The following is an 18,117-nucleotide window of genomic DNA, read 5'->3' on the forward strand; positions in this document are numbered from 1 at the left end:
GCTGTTATTCTGAATGAAAAGAGAAACAACTGGAGAGTTTTGAGCAGAGAAATGACATGCTCTTGACAGGACTATTTGGCTGCTGTGTTGAGAATAGGCAACAGAGGGCTCAAGATAAAAGCAGAAAGATCAATTAAATTATTGCAGGAATCTAGGCAAGAGGTAAAAAGTCTGCTTGCTCAGGGTATATGGGTGGAGAGGGAGTGAGAAGTGGTTTAATTATGGGTGTATGTTGAACGCAAGGCCAACAGGATTTCCTGACAGAACAGATGTGAGAGACAAAGGGACTAGTTAAGGAGACACCAAAGTTTTTGTCTGAGAAACTGGAAATTTCGAACATGGTGTTTGGACCCAGAATGTGTAAAACTTGGATCTGTTGGAGAAATAGGAAGCTGGTCTGCAGAGAAAGAAACAGAAAAGTGAAGCAAAGATATCTGGAGGAGAAACAAAAGACGGAGATAGTCCTAATGTTGTTTAAAATCCCAGTTTCCAGTTCACTCCTGGATGCCAGTTGCATTCCTGTCCTTGGATTTTGTGAGACACTCAACAGTCCTGTCAATCGTCATTATTGCTTAACTTGCTAGAATGTGTTTCTGATACTCCCAACCAAAAGAGACTTCTATCCCCTAAACTAGGAGAGGGGAGGATTTGCAAATTATAAACCTGAAGCATGGACTCAGAGAAAGCAGGGATCAGGCTGTGAAGAAACCCTTTTCCAGGCTGAGAGGCTGGCAGTTCTTGTGTGGTGCCCCCAGTCACTCTTGAGGCTCCAACCACGTGCCTCCAAAAGCTGGAGCTTTAGGGAACTTGTGGGAAAATGCCAGGAAAAAAAAACTTTTGATGTTTATTTATTTTTGAGAGAGAAAAACAGAGTGTGGGTGGGGGAGGGGCAGGGAGAGAAGGAGACACAGAATCCAAAGCAGGCTCCAGGCTCTGAGCTGTCAGCACAGAGCCCTATGAGGGGCTCGAACTCACAGACTGTGAGATCATGACCTGAGCCAAAGTCAGACGCTTAAGCAACTCAGGCACAAAATGTCAGGAAATTAAAGTGTGTCAGCTGTTCTTTGAGACACTCACAAAGTTGTTATGAGAGAAAGATGTGTTGTAATCCCGGAACGGCACCTTAAAAGTAGATAAGAAACAATGGGACATTTAAAAAACCCTGTCAGTCTGAAAGCAGAGATTCAAATAATTGAGAATCTTGCAGCCATATTCCCTGCTTTTTCTAGAACAAAATTATTAGTTTATAAATTGTGGTTCACTGGATTTTGGAATAGGGGTATTTAAGAGAAGCCAGAGAAATTAGGGACACCCGAATCCCAGGGCCATAGTGCTTTCACGAGGCAGATGTGATAATGTCTCCAACCTCTAAGTGCATTTGCCTGTTGGTGTGTAGTGTGGGCACGCACTGCAGAGCACCCCCACCCCATGGGACTGGGCCATGCCACTGTAAGTCCCAGGCTAGGCAGTTCTCTTGGACAGACTTAGTATTCAAGGACTGGGCCACACAAGATTTCTGGCGCCAGTAAACACATTAGCAAACGGAGTCAACAAAGAGGAAACTGACAGTGAGCCAGTGAACATTTTAAAGGAGTCATCACTCCCCAAATCCCAAACTTGGCAACAGAGTTCGTACTTGCTCAATACCTCAGGTAATCCATTGGCCCAAGTGTTAGTCACCCTAGAAACGCGTGGGGAGTGCTGACTGTGCCAGTGGCCACAGTTTCAGGCAGCCGGGATGCAGCTGAGAACAAAAACAAGGTCCCTGCTGGTTCCAGCCCTGACAGGAATAGACTTCCAGAGCGATACAGCACACCCTCCCACCAGGGGCACTCCTGGGCACTGTTCTCTCCATGTATAGGACTTGAAGGATCCCAGGCAAAGGAAATTCTTCCGGCAAGCCCAGCCTTGGGGCAGCCATTTGCCTGACCAAGTTGCTCCCTACTGCCAAAGAATTTAGTAAGCAAATGGATACTGACTAAAATATTTAGCCTTAAAAAAAAAATTTTTTTTTTTAGGATTTTTAAAAAAAGTTTTTATTTATTCATTTTTAAGACAGACAGAGAGAGCACGTGCATGCATGCAAGTGGGGGAGAGGCAGAGAAAGAAGGGGACAGAGGATCCAAAGTAGGCTCTGCTGGGACAGCACAGAGCCTGATGCTGGGTTCAAACCCATGAATCATTAGATCATGACCTGAGCCAAAGGCACATGCCTAACCTACTGAGCCACCCAGGCACCTTGTTTAATTTCCTTTTTTTAGTAATCTCTACACCCAACGTGGGGCTCGAATTCACAACTCCAAGGTCAAGCGTAGTAGACTCCTCTGACTGAGCCAGGTGTGCTCTATGTGTTAGACTATTGGCCAATAGATAATATTTCACCTGTTCTCTCTTCGAAATGGAATTTAGAAAAATAGTATTTGGGGAGTACTGGGATAGTAATACTAATTATTTAAGCACTGGGATACAGAATTATGAGTATCTACATCTGGAACTCTTTGAGACCAAAGGAGAGAAGGACAGGATATATACATATAAAAAAAGTAATCTTTATCTGGATAACAGAGGCTCCCTGTCATTGCCTCTGGCTGCACTATCTGGTCATGACATTGAATTATCTCACATTGGGAAGATAAGTGCATTTATAGTTTGACACGTGATTATTGATCCATATTTAGAAGGGGGAAATTTAGGGGCAACTGGCTGGCTCCGTCGATAGAACATGTGACTCTTGATCTTGAGGTTGTAAGTTTGAGCCCCACACTGGGGGACAGAGATCACATGAAAAAAATAAAATATTTTTTTTTAATTTTTTTTCAACGTTTTTATTTTATTTTATTTTATTTTATTTTATTTTATTTTATTTTATTTTATTTTATTTTTGGGACAGAGAGAGACAGAGCATGAATGGGCGAAGGGCAGAGAGAGAGGGAGACACAGAATCGGAAGCAGGCTCCAGGCTCTGAGCCATCAGCCCAGAGCCCGACGCGGGGCTCGAACTCACGGACCGCGAGATCGTGACCTGGCTGAAGTCAGACGCTTAACCGACTGTGCCACCCAGGCGCCCCAAAATATTTTTTTTAAAAAAGGAAAAAATGTGAATGAATGGGAAATGGTATGCCTCTGCACGTCCCCAGGCATCAAAGGGTGGGATGCAGTGATACAACTGTTGTAGCTCTTCATTACTGCATTTCCAGGAACCCCCATTCTCTCTTACCGTTCACTTGGTGGGGACTACCATGTTCCTAAAATGTGATGCTATTCTCCTGGGTAGTGTTGATTACCTGAGGATGGGCCCCTGACTTAATAGGTCATTTAATTTCCCCTATAGGTATTTTTTTTAAATTTTTTAAAATGTTTATTTTTGAGAGAGAGACAGACAGACAGAGACAGAGAGAGAGCATGAGTGGGCAGGGGGGCAGAGAGAGAGAGAGAGGGAGACACAGAATCTGAAGCAGGCTCCAGGCTCTGAGCTGTCAGCACAGAGCCTGACATGGGGCTTGAACTCATGAACTTTGAGATCATGACCTGAGCTGAAGTCGGATGCTTAACGGACTGAGTCACCCAGGTGCCCCTTAATTAATTTTTACAGAGAGAGCACTCAGGTGTGCACAAATGAGTGGGGGTGGGGCAGAGGAGGAAAGAATCTTAAGCAGGCTCTATGCCTGCAGGGCTTGACAAGAGGTAGGCTCGATGCAGAGGTTGACGCGGGGTTTGGGGCTCGATCCCACAACCTTGAGATCATGACCTGAGCTGAAATCAAGAGTTGGGACCCTGGGGCACCTGTGTGGCTCAGTCGGTTAAGCATCTGCCTTCAGCTCAGGTCATGATCTCATAGTTTGTGAGTTGGAGCCCTGCATCGGGCTCTGTGCTGACCTGGAGGCTGCTTCAGATTCTGTCTCCCTCTCTCTCTGCCCCTCCCCAGCTCACTCTATCTCTCTCAAAAATAAATAAACATTAAAAAAAAAAAAAAAAAAAAAAGGGAGTTGGGACGCTTAACCAACTGAGCCACCCAGAAGCCCTGACCTCTATAGTTATCTTAAAGAAGAGATTGTGTAGCTTCTTTACAGATTTTGTCTGTAACATAACACTTGGGACTGATCTGCAGTCATGTTTACTGTCATGTGGTATGTGGTTTGGGAAACAGAGAGATCATTTGTAGCAAGAGAGATGGATAAAGCAGAACAAGAGAGAGAGCAGAGTTCTGGTGGGGTTTGAAGCCCTGACTATACAGTGACCCACTTCATTCTCGACCTTAGGTACCAAAGGGATATTTCATGAATTGACTTATTGTCTTGTTGCTGTTGTTTTGGGGTGTTATGACTTATTGTCTTAAGCAAATTAAAATTAGTTTTTGTAATTGGGTAGCCAGAGGTTTTTTTTTTTTCTTTTCTCTCTCTCTTTTTTTTTTTTTTTTTTTTTTTTTGAGAGAGAGAGAGACCGGGCATGAGTGAGCAAGGGATAGAGAGAGAAGGAGAGAGAGAATCCCATGCAGGCTCTGCACTGTCAGGGCTGAGCCTGAAGTGGGGCTCAAGCTCACCTGAAATGGGACTCAAACTCATGAACCATGAGATCATGACCTGAGCTGAAGTCAAGTGCTTAACCGACTGAGCCACCCAGGCGCCCAAGTAGACAAAGAGTTCTTAACTAATAAGCAAACTTTTTAAAGAACTCTCAAATTCCATTTTATTGCAATTGAGATGCTTAGATAGTGAATACTGTAAGTGTTCAGAGATGTGCAAGGCCATTCCAGCCTGGCTTGGAGGATCTAGAAGTGGTCTTAAAAAATAAGGGAAGCGGGGTGCCTGGGTGGCTCAGTCGGTTGGGCATCCGACTTCGGTTCAGGTCATGATCTCACAGTCCGTGGGTTCGAGCCCCATGTCGGGCTCTGTGCTGACAGCTCAGAGCCTGGAGCCTGTTTCCGATTCTGTGTCTCCCTCTCTCTCTGACCCTCCCCCGTTCATGCTCTGTCTCGCTCTGTCTCAAAAATAAATAAACGTTAAAAAAAATTTTAAATTAAAAAAACAAAAAAATAAGGGAAGGGCGCCAGGGTGGCTCAGTCAGTTAAGCGTCTGACTCTGATCTTGGCTCAGGACATGATCTCACAGTTCATGGGACTGAGTACCACGCTGGGCTCTGCGCTGATAGCATGGAGCCTGCTTGGGATTCTCTCTCTCCCTCTCTCTCTGCCCCTTCTCCACTTCCATTCTCTGTCTCTAAATAAATAAACTTAAAAAAAAAAAAAACATAGGGAGGTGCTTGCTTCACCAGCACATGTACTAAAAAAAAATAAGGGAAAGTTTCTAAGAAGAGGAGGGGGAGGTGGCCTGGACACAGCACTGTGTGAGCACCGAAGGGGGCCAAGCAAAGGGCTGAGGGCACAGCTCACCGCCCTGGCTGGCTCACCAGAATGGTGGAAAAGGGCTACAAAAGTAGGTTAGGTCAGGCATGGAGAACCTGGGGCTTGCCCAATATAGTTTGTGCCCCCTAAGTTAACTTTTCACCAATTTGATCCTGCAGGCAGTAAAAAAATACTGAATACTTTTAAGGGGGAAAGCACACTGTTGAATGTGGTATGAGGACAATGCAGGAAGAACAGGTTGAGAAAAGGAAATTTCGTGCGAGAAGCCAGATAGGTGGCATGATGGCAAAGCAATGAGGTAGAGAGAAAAGGGGGGTGGTGGAGAGTGCAGAGGGCAAGGGTTAGTTGGGAGAGAACTTTTTTTTTTTAATGTTTATTTACTTTTGAGACAGAGAGAGACAGAGCATGAACAGGGGAGGGTCAGAGAGAGGGAGACACAGAATCTGAAACAGGCTCCAGGCTCTGAGCTGTCAGCACAGAGCCCGACACGGGGCTTGAACTCAAGGACCGCGAAATCATGACCTGAGCCGAAGTCGGCCACTTAACCAACTGAGCCACCCAGGTGCCTTGGGAGAGAACTTTTTAAAGAAAGGGTCTGGGCTTGGCGACTGTCCAGGGCTGAAGAACCATGGAGCTGGTGGAGGCCTGAAACCTGAGGGGCTGAGGAGTGAAAGGCAAGGCAGGAGAGGAGGCTGCCCACAGGGAGGGTCTGGCACTGCGAGAGAAGTTGAGGCTCTGGGAACAGTTTCCTCCAGTTCTGTGGGAAGTCAGTGACAAGGTGCCCCTTGTATGGCAGGCAGGACACCACTCAGCTGGCGCGCAGAGCCAGACATTTTTTGATCCCTTATGTGTGCATTTCCAGAAGTATCTCTGCTCGGTGTGTGTGTGTGCACTCAGAGGGGTCGTCTGCCCCTTCTCCACTCTCCTGCTGACTGTTTTGCGAGCAAGAAGCTGGCTAAGGGCCGTACTGGTCGAAGAGCCAGAAGCAGACAGGTCCTTGGAGGGCCTGGGAGGGAGTCTGCATGGCAGGGCCCAGTCGGCTTACCTACCCTGTCTTGTCCAGGGGTTCTGCCCCTAACATCAAAACTGTAACCCATTTTGGGGTGCCTGGGTGGCTCAGTTGGGTGAGCTACTGGCTCTTGATTTCGGCTCAGGTCATGGTCTCACGGTTCATGGGATTGAGCCCCGTGTTGGGCCCTGTGCTGATAGTGGGGTGCCGGCTTGGGATTCTTTCTCCCTCTGTCTCTACCCCTCCCCTGCTCTCTCTCTCTCTCTCTCTCTCTCAAAACAAATAAACTTAAATAAATTAAAAAGAAACTGTGACCCATCCTGTGTATTTCTTTAGGAGATAGCTAGTTAACAGATGCTTAGGAGGTGATCAGTTCCCTTTTGTTAATATGAACAATTGTTCTATTTCTTAAAGTATTTAAAGTACTAGAAAAAAATTAGAAATTTGGAAAGCACAGAAAACTGTATAGTAATTTTCTTTTCTTTTTTTTTTTTTAAAGTAAGCTCTACGCCCAATGTGGGGCTTGAACTCAAGACCCGTAGATCAAGAATTGCATGCTCTATGGACTGAGTCAACCAGGCACTCCTAAAGTAATTATTACATGGTTTCCCAGGATCATATTTTGAATGAGACTGTCCAGAGACACATCTATTTAGAAGGATGATTCTAGGTGGTGAGTTGCAGGGACCAGAGCAGGCCACGGTTCTCTGAGCTCCTGATTCCACCACTTTTCATTCCTCCCACATTAAAACATTCTATTATCTTGACTTCTGTGACTCCTTGGCTCTCTCCAGTGGCTTCCCAGCCTCCCATGACCAGTGTCTTTGGTCACTGGTACCCATAAAGTCCTGCCAAGATTCTTGACTCCTTCCACTCCACTCTACTCCACTCCACTCCACACAATCATCCTGAAAACCCATCTTCTCCTGGGCTTCAGTCATTGTCTACTTGCTCATGATGTACCTGCAGCTGAGGATTTCTGCCCTGAGCCCCTCACCATTATCTTAACCAGCTCCCAGCCGTCCCCATCTTAGCAGTCTGGCCTCACAGAGTATAGTAATACCTCTTTTTACTTGTATCCACCCCTGTAGACCTGCTGTTTCTCTTCCTGGTTTCCTAGCTCGGGAAGCTGCACCACCAGCCATTCAATTATCCAGGCCAAGTCCGTGAGCCATCTTTGATTCATCCTTTCCCCCTTATGTTTCCACAACTAATCAGTCATCATGTTCTGGCAATTCTTCCTCCTAAAGTCAGTGCTACTCAGGGCATGTGGTTCAGTGCTGATCTGTGACAACTACAGAAATTGAGAATAAATGCTTAGGAATTTTTATGGCATCTTGAGGAATTTCATGTTTTACAATTTACTGAGAAAAATGTGAGCTTATATTCTATCATTTAAAAAATTTTTATTTTTTGGGGTGCCGCGTGGCTCAGTCGTTTGTGTCTGGCTCTTGATTTCAGCTCAGATCACAATTTCACAATTTGTGAGTTCAAGCCCCACATTGGGCTCTGCACTGGCAGCATGGAGCCTGCTAGGGTTCTCTCTCTCCCTCTCTCTGCCCCTCCCCTGCTCATGCCTTCTCTCTCAAAATAAGTAAATAAAACTTAAAAAAAAAATTTAAATAAAATTTCTATTTTTCTATCAATTGATTTTTATTGTATTTTACAAAATTATTGCTCCATAATAAACTAGGATAAACAGGTCTTTCATCATGGGTAGAAAAAAGCTGTCCTAAGTCTCTCGTGGGCCCACCAGCCACTGCTTGATCACATGGGCGTCATCCACTGTCTGGAGCACCTGGCAGTCTCCCCCCTCTGTCTCCCTCCTTGCTCCCCTCAAATCTGAGCTCCACAACATGGCCAAGTGAGCAGAAGTGCAAGTCTGGACCCAACTGCCAGCCTGCCATTTAAGCACTTCCCTGCCTAAAGTGCAACGCTAACTTCCCTCCACTCTTAGGACAGTTTCCCAGCTCTTTGCCCAGACCTGGACCCTACTTTCCTACTTGACTGTACCCTCCCAAATCACCAAGTCTACTCTCCCTGCCAGCCATCGAGAACTCTCACTTCTGGGAACATATCACGGTCTCTTGCGTTTGAGCCTTGCACATACTGTCCTGTTGAGTAGGACACTCTTGCCCCATCTGTACCTGACGAATTACAATTTGTTTTTTGGAAAACAAAAAAGAAAAAAAAAAGTTTTTTGGGCTTCCTCCCATGAGCCCCTCTTTTTTTTTTTTTTTAAGTTTTATTTATTTTGAGAGAGAAGCCCAACCAGGCTCCACACTCAATGCAGAGTCTGACACGGGGCTTGTCTCACAGCCAAACATGAGATAATGACCTGAGCCGAAATTAAGAGTCAGACGCTTAACCCACTGAGCTACCCAGGCCCCCCCTCGTTACTGGGAGACGAAAGTCTTAGGGTTGTGCCCCCGGAGCCTGGTGCAGAGGCATTCAATAAAGATGTTGGAATCAGTGAACCATGAGGTAGCTACCTCCTTTAACCTTGCAGTCAGTCTCATCATGAGACAGACAGTTCTGCTCTTCAGTTGTCTCTCCTCTCTACACCTTGTGAGGAGGCACTCAGGGAAGAGAGGCATCCTCTCTCTACCTACTCTAATTAGCAGGGCAAGCCAGAGTTCTTCAGAGACGAGCCCCTTACATGAGCAGTGCCAAGGAAATAACTTGCTTCCTGACTTAGACGTCATCTGGGACTATTGTCAGGGACTGGCCACTTCCTCTTGCCCACCTCCTTCCAACTCTGTGCAGCAAATGGAGACCCTTTCCCCCAGGCTGCTCTGACCTTTCTCAGATGTTTATTTGCTAGAAGTGGGTCTTTCCCTAGCAACTCTAAGCTTGATACAAACAAGACAAACACTTACCTGCTTTTAGTAAGGAACGTTCTGTCTTTTCTGGATGCCAAGATATAGGCCAGATCACTGCTGAACTGCAGGAACTGCAGGAAGGGTTGGTTTACCATCCTCTTTTGGTATCGTTAGTGGCCCTCCCTCTTCATGCCCACACAGCCCCTTCCCCTGGGGCAGGTCGTCACTAAGCCATCCTCTACTCTGGGTCCCCAGCTTCTCTCCCACCTCCCACACCTGTAAACAGATTGGGTTTGAATGAAACCCCAAAGAGGCCACTCTGCAGCCTAGTCAAGCCCAGTCCTACCTCCCTAGGTGGCAAGCAGGTGGCTGTTTACTTGGTTGTGGAACGACTGAGACAAAAATTCAGGATGGTGTGGGGGTGGGGGTGAGGGGAGACTGGCCACCCACTCAGAGACCTGGAAGTCAGGGAGGAGGACAAACAAGGGAAAATCAATGCAATGCAAATGCTTCTGCCAGACTTTTGGGGTCAGAAGCCAGCCTCTGCTTGTCAGACTCACACTTTTCTAACTACAAGTGATTGCCTATTTCAGTGGTTCTGTATTTTCAGTGGTCCACCACGTGCTCCGCTGTGGCAGGGCCGCAGTGCTGATTTGGCACATTCCCTGCACTCACAAGTGGTACAGCTGAGTTGTGAACTCAGAGCTGCAGCTGAGGATTTCTTCCAGCATAGACAGCTGGAAAAGTTTTGGTAAGTAGTCACTGGTTTTGGCCTTGAAGACCGGAGGCAGAGAGGTAAAATTAAAACCCAGCTTCTCTTTAGTGGCAAAGTGTCTAATCTGGGGCAAGGGATGAGACAGTAGGGGGGAGTATAAAGCTGGTAACATATTGGGTCCCAAAGGTAGAGGACCTTGTTGCCCGGCCAAGGATTTGGGAGAGATGAAGAATCAGCATGGGACAGACTTTGATGTCAGAGACCCAGGTTCAAATTCCAGCTTCCAAGTTAATAACTACCTCACTTTAAGCAAGTTATTTAACTTAGTGCTTTTCTTCCTCAAAAGGGGCTTGAGATATCCAGTTCATAAGACTGCTAATGAGGTAGGAGAGCAGAGTGGTTGAGTGGGCTTTGGAGTAAGACTGCTTTTGAACTGGTTTGAATTCTAGTTTACCACTTACTAGCTGCATGACCTTAAATTACGTAACTTCTCTGTGCCTGCTACCTCCTCTGTGAAATGAGACTCAGATGTAGAGCATTTAGTACATTTGGTACATTTAGCATTGAGTGCCTGGCACATAAAAGGTGCTCACTAAATGATAACATTTTTTTCCTCTCTTTTCCTGGTGGGCAATGGAAAGCTAACATAGGATGTGGAATGGGGGCCCAGAGGGCACAGTTCAGTTTTTTTTTTTTTTTTTTAAGTAGGCTCCATGCCCAACATGGGGCTTGAACTCATGACCCTGAGATCAAGAGTCACATGCTCTACTGACTGAGCCAGCCAGGTGCCCCCCCACTCCCTTTTTTTTTTTTTTTTTTTGGTCAGAGGTCAGGTTTATGGCAGTGCCAAGTGGTCTGGACAGGCCAGGAGATTACAATAATCCAGGTGAGAAATAAAATCAGAACGTGCATGCAGGAGGAAAGAGATGTGACTGATTTCTGTGAAGAATCAATAGGACTTGGCAGCTGATTAAACATGCCAGGGACAAGTATCAGGTTTGACACATGGATCAGCAAGAAAAGATATATTATCACCCCAACTAGTAGCATCAGAAGGGGTGGGTAGGTAAGGAGAATGGGGAGGGAAGAAAAGTTTGGATGGCTATTGAGTTTAAAGTGGCAGCCACAAAACAGGGGATGGCAGTGTGCACTAGAAAGAGTGGTACCACACCTGCTAGGGTGCGATTATCAAACAAACAGAAAACTACACATGTGGGCAAGGATGTGGGGAAATTGGAACTCTTGTGTGTTGCTGATGGGAATGTAAAATGATGCAGTGGCTGTGGAAATCGGTATGGCAGGTTCTCAAAGAGTTAAAAATACAATTACCACATGACCCAGCAGTTCCACTTCTGGGTATACATCCAGATTTGAAAGCAGTGCCTTAAACACTATCTGTACACTCATGTTCATTGCAACATTATTCACAATAGCCAAAAGGGGAAACATCTCAAACGTCCTTTGGTGGATAAATGGATACACAAAATGCGGTATATACACACAATGGGATATTCTTTAGCCTCAAAAAGGAATAAAATTCTGTTACATGCTACAACATGGATACACCTTGAAAATATGCTAAGCCAGAAGAAGGAAAAATACTGTATGATTCCACTTATCTGGGGTACCTAGAATAGCCAAATTCATACACACAGAAAGAAAAGTGGTTACCAGGGGTTGGGGGAGAAGGGAGGTGGGGTATTAGTTTAATGGGTATAGAGTTTCACTATGGGATAAAGAAGTTCTGGAGATGGATAGTAGTCATGGTTGTATAATGAGGTGATTGTACTCAATGCAACTGAAGTATACACTTAAAAATGGTCAAGGGCGCCTTGGTGGCTCAGTTGCCTAAGCGTCTGACTTCGGCTCAGGTCATGATCTCACAGCTTGTGGGTTCGAGCTGCACATTGGGCTCTGTGCTGACAGCTTGGAGCCTGGAGCCTGCTTTAGATTCTGTGTCTCCCTCTCTCTCTGTCCTTCCCCTGCTTGTGCATATTCTCTCTCAAAAATAAACATTTAAAATTTCAAAAAAACAAAAGCATTTGGGGCACCTGGGTGGCTCAGTCGGTTAAGTATCTCACTTGGGCTCAGGTTGTGATCTCAGTTTGTGAGCTCAAGCCCCGCATTGGGCTCTGTGCTGTCAGCTAGAAGCCTGGAGTCTGCTTCAGATTTTGTGTCTCCCTCTCTCTCTGCCCTTCTCCCACTTGTGCTGTGTCTCAAAAATAAATAAACATTAAAAAAAAAAAAAGCAAATGCATTTTAAAAAATGGTTAAAATGGTATATTTTATGTGTATTTTACCAGGGTAGAAAGGAAAAGAGATAAGCAATGAAGGCAGTATATTACATTTAAACATAAATGGATGGCATTGGAGGAAGTGAAGATGTCAGCTTTTTTTTTTAATTTTCAAAAAATGTTTACTTATTTTCAAGAGAGAGAGAAAGAGAGAGGCAGAGAGAGACATACAGAATCCAAAGCAGGCTTCAGGCTCTGAGCTGTCAGCACAAAGCCTGATGTGGGGCCTGAACTCATGGACCACAACATCATGACTTGAGCAAAGTTGGACGCTTAACTGACTTGAGCCACCCAGGTGCCCCAATCAGTTTTAATGTGGAATTATAATAAAATGGTTAAGGAAGAATGTTACAAACTAACAAGATGTAGGAAATAAAATTGTAAACCATTTCGGTAAAAAATTTAAAACAGTGGCAAATAAAAATCCCGGAACAATGGCAGTAGGGACATTTGGTGTCAATGTCCAACAGGAACTTGGAAAGGGTGACCAGAACATGGCAAAAAAGTCTGAATTGAAGATAGAAGTTGATTGTACAGAGGGACATCTTAAGTTGTAGGTAAAAGTGAAAGTCATTTAGAGGAAGGTGCACTGACTGCGTGATGAAGAGAAGAGGGGTGCTTGCCTGGGCTTGGTCGGCACAGCGTGTGACTCTTGATCTTGGGGTTGTGAATTTGGGCCCATGTTGGGTGTAGAGATCATTTTTTATTTTTTTATTAAAAAAATTTTTTTTTCAACGTTTATTTATTTTTGGGACAGAGAGAGACAGAGCATGAATGGGCGAGGGGCAGAGAGAGAGGGAGACACAGAATCGGAAACAGGCTCCAGGCTCTCAGCCATCAGCCCAGAGCCCGAGGCAGGGCTCGAACTCACGGACCGCCAGATCGTGACCTGGCTGAAGTTGGACGCTTAACCGACTGCGCCACCCAGGCGCCCCTAGAGATCATTTTTTAATAAGTCTCAAAAAAAAAAAAAAAAAAAAAAAAGAGAAGAAAGCAAGTCTTAGGAAGAGCACACCTTTGGGAAGTGGAAGAAGGTCACTGGAAGGGCAGGCCGTGTCACAGCTGGGTGAGTGTGGGTCACAGCACCAGTGAGAACCAGGTCAAGAGGGGGTTGATCAAGCTGTCAGAGGCCACACAGGTTGTTAAGTGCTGCGAAAGGGCTAAGGCTCTATGTAAGTCAGTAGTTGTAGAAAGGTAGGGAGGAAGCCAAATGTCAGGAAAAAAAGCCAGGTTCTATTAGTGAAGAGTTTGGATGAAGGTATGGGTCACTTGGCTGGCTCAGTCAGAAGAGCATGTGACTCTTGATCTTGGGGTTGTGAGTTCCAGCCCCACGTTGGGTGTAGAAATTACTAAAAAAAAAAACCCCAACAAAGAAAACTTAAAAAAAAGCTTGCATGAAGATAAAGAGGTAAATGTGTGATATTCAAATAGAGGGAACTGGAACAACCTTCATAGGGAGGGAAGAAAGGAGGAGAGGCTAACTGATGGCATTTGGTAAGGAGGTAGACAGGGGAGGCTGGAATGCCTCGCACAAGGGAAAGTCAGCTTTGATGAGGGGACATTACCAGCAGAAAAGAAAAAAGGTGAAGATTTGGAAAAGCACAATGTTAGAGGACCACATGAGGGAGTCTCCATCATTTTTTTTTAATGTTTATTTTTGAAGGAGAGAGAGAAACAGTGGGGAAGGGGCAGAGAGAGAGGGAGACAGAATCTGAAGCAGGTTCCAGGCTCTGAGCTGTCAGCACAGCACCTGATATGGGGCTCAAACTCATGAACTTTGAGATCATGACCTGAGCTGAAGTCGGACGCTTAACCGCCTGAGCCACCCCGGCGCCCTGGTCGTCTCCCTCTTTAAATAAAAAGGCAAGTCCAGCAGTGTTGGAAAGCATGGATGGGTTTGAGGTCGTTCTGCTCTCAAAATGCAGTGAGCAATGAGCTTGTTAAATGTGCAGAACCTCAGGACCCAGTCCAGGCCTAGTGAACCAGAATCTGATCTGAACAAGATTCTCCAGGTGATTCATGGGCTTATTCAAGTCTGCAAGCCACTGGTTTTGGAAAGTGGTTTATACAATGTTGACTGGGCAACAGAATTACCAGGAAAGCTTTGAAAAATCCTGTTGCCCAGGCTGCACCCCAGACCAATGAAAAACCCTGTGGGGTAGTGCTCAGGCATCTGATTTTTTAAGATTTTAATCTCTACATCCAACGTGGGGCTCGAACTTAACAATCCCGAGATCAAGAATCACATGCTTCACCAACTGAGCCAGCCAGACTCCCCTGAAGCCCAGGTTTTTAAACCCCTAAGTGGGCACCCTAGATTGGCCACCATTGGCTTAGCATTGCAAAGCCACAGACATAAGCTCACTAAAATTTGTTAAATAAGTCACAACAGCAGACGTGGGAGATGTTGCCTGGAGTACACAGATCGTTGACCAGCAGGGAGTCTTGACATTACTGGATGGCAAGACCCTGGACTGGCAATGGTTGGTTAGGTTTAGATCTCCCAAAACACCCAACACTGCAGATGAGACAGAGGATGTGGAAACTGGGAGTGAGACTTAAAATTTTTCTTAATGTTTATTTGAGAGAGAGACAGAGGGTGAGCAGAGGCAGGGGAGGGGCAGAGAGAGAGGGAGACAGAATCCGAAGTAGGCTCCAGGTTCTGTGCTCTCAGCACAGAGCCTGATGTGGGGCTCAAACCCACGAATCATAAGATCATGACCGGAGCTGAAGTCGGACACTCAACCAACTGAGCCACCTAGGTGCCCCCAGAATTTGCATTTGTAACAAATTCCCAGGTGATGCTTTGGTCCAGAGACTACACTCAGAAGCATAATAGATGATGTGACCACAAGAAGACAGCAGACAATATGGAAGGCTGCTGTAGCGGGGCCATGCCATGGCCTCTACAAAAACATGCTTTTTTCCTCAGACCTATGTTGTTTCTAGGAAACGTCCTCCTAGTAGCCCCTGGGGAGAATTACTGGTGTCAGAACCGTTTGCTCTGTCTTCATCACTACAGTGTAGCCTCACGGCAACAGAACCAGGATGAAAGGGAAGAGGAATTCAAGCTGCAGCAAGGACTCTGAGAAAACTAGGCAGAGACTGAACAGAACAAGCTGAGACAGCAGGCCCAGACCGAGGAGATCCCGGCTCTGTGTTCTTCACCAGAACATCAAGTCAAATGGCTGTCCAAATCAAATGGCTAACAACACCCCACCCTCCTGCAATGATTACATTTCAGGGGGGGAATAAAAATCTTTCTACTACTTTATGCAGTGTGTTCTAACACTGTACTGTAGTCCAATTTCTTTGTATTGTTTTTCTCCCTTTACAGTGAACTCTGAGCTATTCCCACCCCCCCCCCTTTTCCACTGTTAGTAATTAGGCAAAGTAACTAGGCATACAGCTGGAATTTAATACTTACTGACAAGTTGACTGCGAGTTAGTTCTTGGGGCACACACAGGCCAGGCTTCACTTGGATGTCTTTGCCTTCCTACTGTGGACTCAATTCCTCCCCAAAGCAAAAACCTTGAATCCAATCCGAGGAACTGACTCCACTTTGTTAAAAAATTCTATCTAGCATTAACTGGCTAGAATAGAGTTACTCCTTTCTTGTCATTCGCTGTCCAAAATGAGGTTCAAATCCAAGATTCTAGGAGCAGGTAGTGCTTTTCCAAACCTGAAGACTTCTCAAGGGGACCTGAATTTATATGCAGGTCATGGAAACAGAAGGGGGCTGGGATTTCAGCACACAATAGCCAAATCTGGGGATTTTCCAGCTGCCTCCTTGGCTGGTGTTTCACAGTCCATCTTACACTGAAGGTTTTCGTGAAAATTGCCTAAGGAAACTAGAGTGAGCATTGGTAAGCAGAGAGGGGACTAAAACACACACAGATGTTCTCCATTAAAAAACCCAGGGGAAAATCATGAGGCCAGGGAAACAGACCTGCATGGCCAATCTGTAGATTCTCTGTAGAGAATCCCATGGGGGAGGGGACAGTGCAGGCTACAGCAGTCTGGACACTCAGAGCTCTGCCTCATTCCCAGTTGGTCTAGAATCCAGCCTCGGGGAGAAAAGGTCCAATGGCACTTCTTCCAAAGGCACCCCTTGCACAACAGTTTACTGACATAGGCCTTTCACCTCTAGTTAGATTAAAGGGTGAAGGTTGACTTCCAAGAGTCCAACTGTGGGTTATTTTCTCCATTCTGTTAATACCACTCCCAGAGAGTGTAGATTATGACAAAACTGAACCCTATAGGGGCTACTTGTTTATATAATTAAGATACTTTCCTTCCCCAATGACAGGAATTGGTTTAGAGACATAAGACACTAACGCTTAACAAGAGAAGCACTTTGGATGTTTCCAAATGTCAAAAAAGAAAGTTCCACAGAGTTTTGAGACTAATCCTCATGGACAATTTGTGACTTCCTTCGTTTTCCCTAAATCTTGCCCTGCCGGCTTTCTTTTCATGCTCCAATTTGAAGTAAGCAGCTCACCGATTATAACTGTTGTGTAAGTTATGTACACATAGGGTTTAATAAGCGTTAATGTCAAATCATAGTTCCAAAAATAGAGCTGGATTAACACTGCCTACTGTATCAAATTTTGAAACACAGTTCACTTGTGGAAGATACTTTGTTTTGATCCCAAGGAGATAAATCTGGGAACACTCTAGGGGCACTAAGCTAAGAGCTAAGTTCCTATTACAAAGTAAATTAAACCCGATCATTAGCTGAAACAAAGAATTTTACCCTTTGCTTGGTGAGGAATTCAGGTCACAGAAGTGGTTGCAGTTAGGAATCCAGAAGTCAGCAATTAGTTTTTTCATGCATCGTAAGGATGTGATACTAATACGAACTGGGAGTAGATGTAGACCATGTCAGTGTCACAGTTGCCACGACAACAAAGGAAGCCAGGCCAGAGCAGTGAGTGGCCCACCCACCCTGTCCCACCAGTGCAAAAGGAGACACTGCAAAACATCTAACCAGCATCATGTCAAATCTGGGGTTTACTAATGATTTTCACTTAAAGTTGGTGGTGTTGCTTTTTTTTTTTTTTTTTTGCTTCAAAAATCATATGGAAATTAGGGGCGCCTGGGTGGTTTAGTTAGTTAAGTTTCTGACTTCGGGTGAGGTCATGATCTCATGGTTTGTGAGTTTGAGCCCTGTGTCGGGCTGACAGCTCAGAACCTGAAGCCTGCTTTGGATTCTGTGTCTCTCTCAAAAATAAATAAACATTAAGAAAAAAAATTATATGGAAATTCAACTAAACTAGAAAATGTGACTGATATAATATTTTTTAGGAAAAATATTTTTAAAGGTTTATTTATTTTTGAGAGCCAGAAAGACAAAGCGTGAGCAGAGGGGAGGGGCAGAGAGAGAGGGAGACACAGAATCCGAAGCAGGCTCCAGGCTCCGGGCCGTCAGCACAGAGCCCGACACGGGGCTTGAACTCAAACTGAGATCATGACTGAGCCAAGGTCGGACGCTCAACCGACTGAACCACCCAGGCGCCCCTAGGAAAAATACTTTTTATGGAAGGTACACTTTTATTTTTTTCTTTAACATTTATTTATTTTTGAGACAGAGAGACAGAGCATGAACGGGGCAGGGTCAGAGAGAGGGAGACACAGAATCTGAAACAGGCTCCAGGCTCTGAGCGGTCAGCACAGAGCCCGATGCGGGGCTCAAACTCAGGAACCGCAAAATCATGACCTGAGCCAAAGTCAGCCACTTAACCGACTGAGCCACCCAGGCGCCCCTGGAAAGTACAGTTTTAAAGCAGTCGACAGGATAGAAGTCTCAAATATATGTTAGTCAATAATAATAGATTAATAGGGATAACTTAATACCACATAATCGGGAGGTCAAGAGAGATCTGTCACTGTCCTGGAAAGTGGTAAAACTGAG

At 45.3% G+C, this 18,117-nt stretch overlaps 1 protein-coding gene and 1 long non-coding RNA gene across 13 annotated transcripts in view; one reads left to right on the forward strand and one right to left on the reverse strand.

The window, feature by feature from the left end:
* SLC25A18 (solute carrier family 25 member 18) overlaps positions 1 to 16,336 on the reverse strand; it is a 30,055-nt gene extending 13,719 nt beyond the window's left edge. For 4 of the 12 annotated variants that reach the window (XM_045061147.1, XM_045061148.1, XM_019834230.3 and 1 more), the window contains exon 1: positions 9,251 to 9,533. In XM_045061147.1, coding sequence (XP_044917082.1) covers positions 9,251 to 9,348 — 98 coding nt within the window. In that variant the 5' untranslated portion in view covers positions 9,349 to 9,533. The other 8 variants (XM_019834231.3, XM_045061149.1, XM_019834233.3 and 5 more) reach the window with 5 other exon arrangements.
* On the forward strand, positions 9,636 to 15,476 carry LOC109501413. The gene is made up of 2 exons (XR_002159449.2): positions 9,636 to 9,944; positions 15,225 to 15,476. It is a non-coding gene; the product is annotated as an uncharacterized LOC109501413 (long non-coding RNA).
* Positions 16,337 to 18,117: the final 1,781 nt, after the last annotated feature.

This window comes from Felis catus, chromosome B4 (assembly GCF_018350175.1).
Source record: "Felis catus isolate Fca126 chromosome B4, F.catus_Fca126_mat1.0, whole genome shotgun sequence".
NCBI lineage: Eukaryota > Metazoa > Chordata > Mammalia > Carnivora > Felidae > Felis > Felis catus.